The sequence below is a fragment of the Trypanosoma theileri genome (assembly GCF_002087225.1).
Source record: "Trypanosoma theileri isolate Edinburgh chromosome Unknown TM35_Tth_292_V1, whole genome shotgun sequence".
Taxonomy (NCBI): domain Eukaryota; phylum Euglenozoa; class Kinetoplastea; order Trypanosomatida; family Trypanosomatidae; genus Trypanosoma; species Trypanosoma theileri.
Window position 1 is genome coordinate 191 of NW_021640134.1, and position 1,089 is coordinate 1,279.

General features: G+C 54.7%; 1 protein-coding gene across 1 annotated transcript; it reads right to left on the minus strand.

Moving 5' to 3' along the window:
- Positions 1-292: 292 nt before the first annotated feature.
- TM35_002921000 (uncharacterized protein) lies at positions 293-1,089 on the minus strand (the record flags this gene model as incomplete). Its single annotated transcript, XM_029032082.1, has 1 exon — positions 293-1,089. A coding segment is annotated over one exon (797 nt), but the record flags the coding sequence as incomplete, so codon positions are not given.

Here is a 1,089-nt window from a genome sequence, read left to right on the forward strand (position 1 = left end):
AACTCCACCCCTACTCTGCTGCATCCGGAAATGTGAGGTTCTCCTGCCGTCTTTCCCGCGGCATCACATGCAAAAGAAACCAGTATTCAAACTTTGACTATTTTCATTTTATTTTTTTCAAATATATATGTGGTAGACATCTTGCGCCTATATATAATACTACATAAGAAACATGGTATCTCCAAATCCCATTTTATCCCGTTACGCTGCCAGTCCTCGAGACTTCACTTAACTGTGGCGTCTGTGCGCAGATATTGCTAAACGTCACCCGCCCCCCACCCCCTCCTCTCCGTTACGGCAAGGGGGTGGCTTCGTAGCGCAGTTCATCTCCTGCGTTGATGGGGCGCCGCGCCTTCATAATAACGCAGCGCTCACCGGGACGAGAGAAAGTGCCACTGGTACAGACCTCCAGGTTGCTGTGTGTTGTTGTCGCCCCGCCGCCCACGCTCTGGCCTCCCGTCCACGAGTGCACTTCGTCTGGTTCATGGGTGAGGGAATTGATCGAAAGCACCGATGCCGCCGGCGACCCACCCTTTCGGAAGAATAGCGGATTCCGAGGGCCGTCGTGCGGTGCCCCTGCACCAAAAAAACGTGTACATGCATCCCCTCCAAATGCAGAAAGGTCCGACACGGTGCTTGTCAGCGGTCCCATCACCGCCACAGGGGCGGTGTACTGCCGGCAGAGGCGCTCCCACCCCTCACGGTGGTGTTCAGGAACCCTGTTTTCAGCAGCAGCGGTGAGGACGCACCTGGGCACCACGCAGTAACTAGAGAGACAAAAGTCCCACAGCTGCTCCATGAAGCGCCGCTTCCCTAAGAAGCCCAAAAGACGACCGAAGGTCCACACAGAAGGATTATGGAGCATGTGTGATCTGAATTCAGCGTGCTCCTCCGCCAACCACACTGTTAGCGATCCTACATCCATAAACAGCTTTGGGTGACGCGGGGCACGGTGGCCACTGCTGCACGACTCTGTCCTAGGTTCATCCGAATGTTTGCTCGCCCACATTCGGCTGACACCACCACCACTACTACCACTACTACCGGAAGCAATACTCTGAGCGGTGTTAGAGCTCACAGAAAGACTAA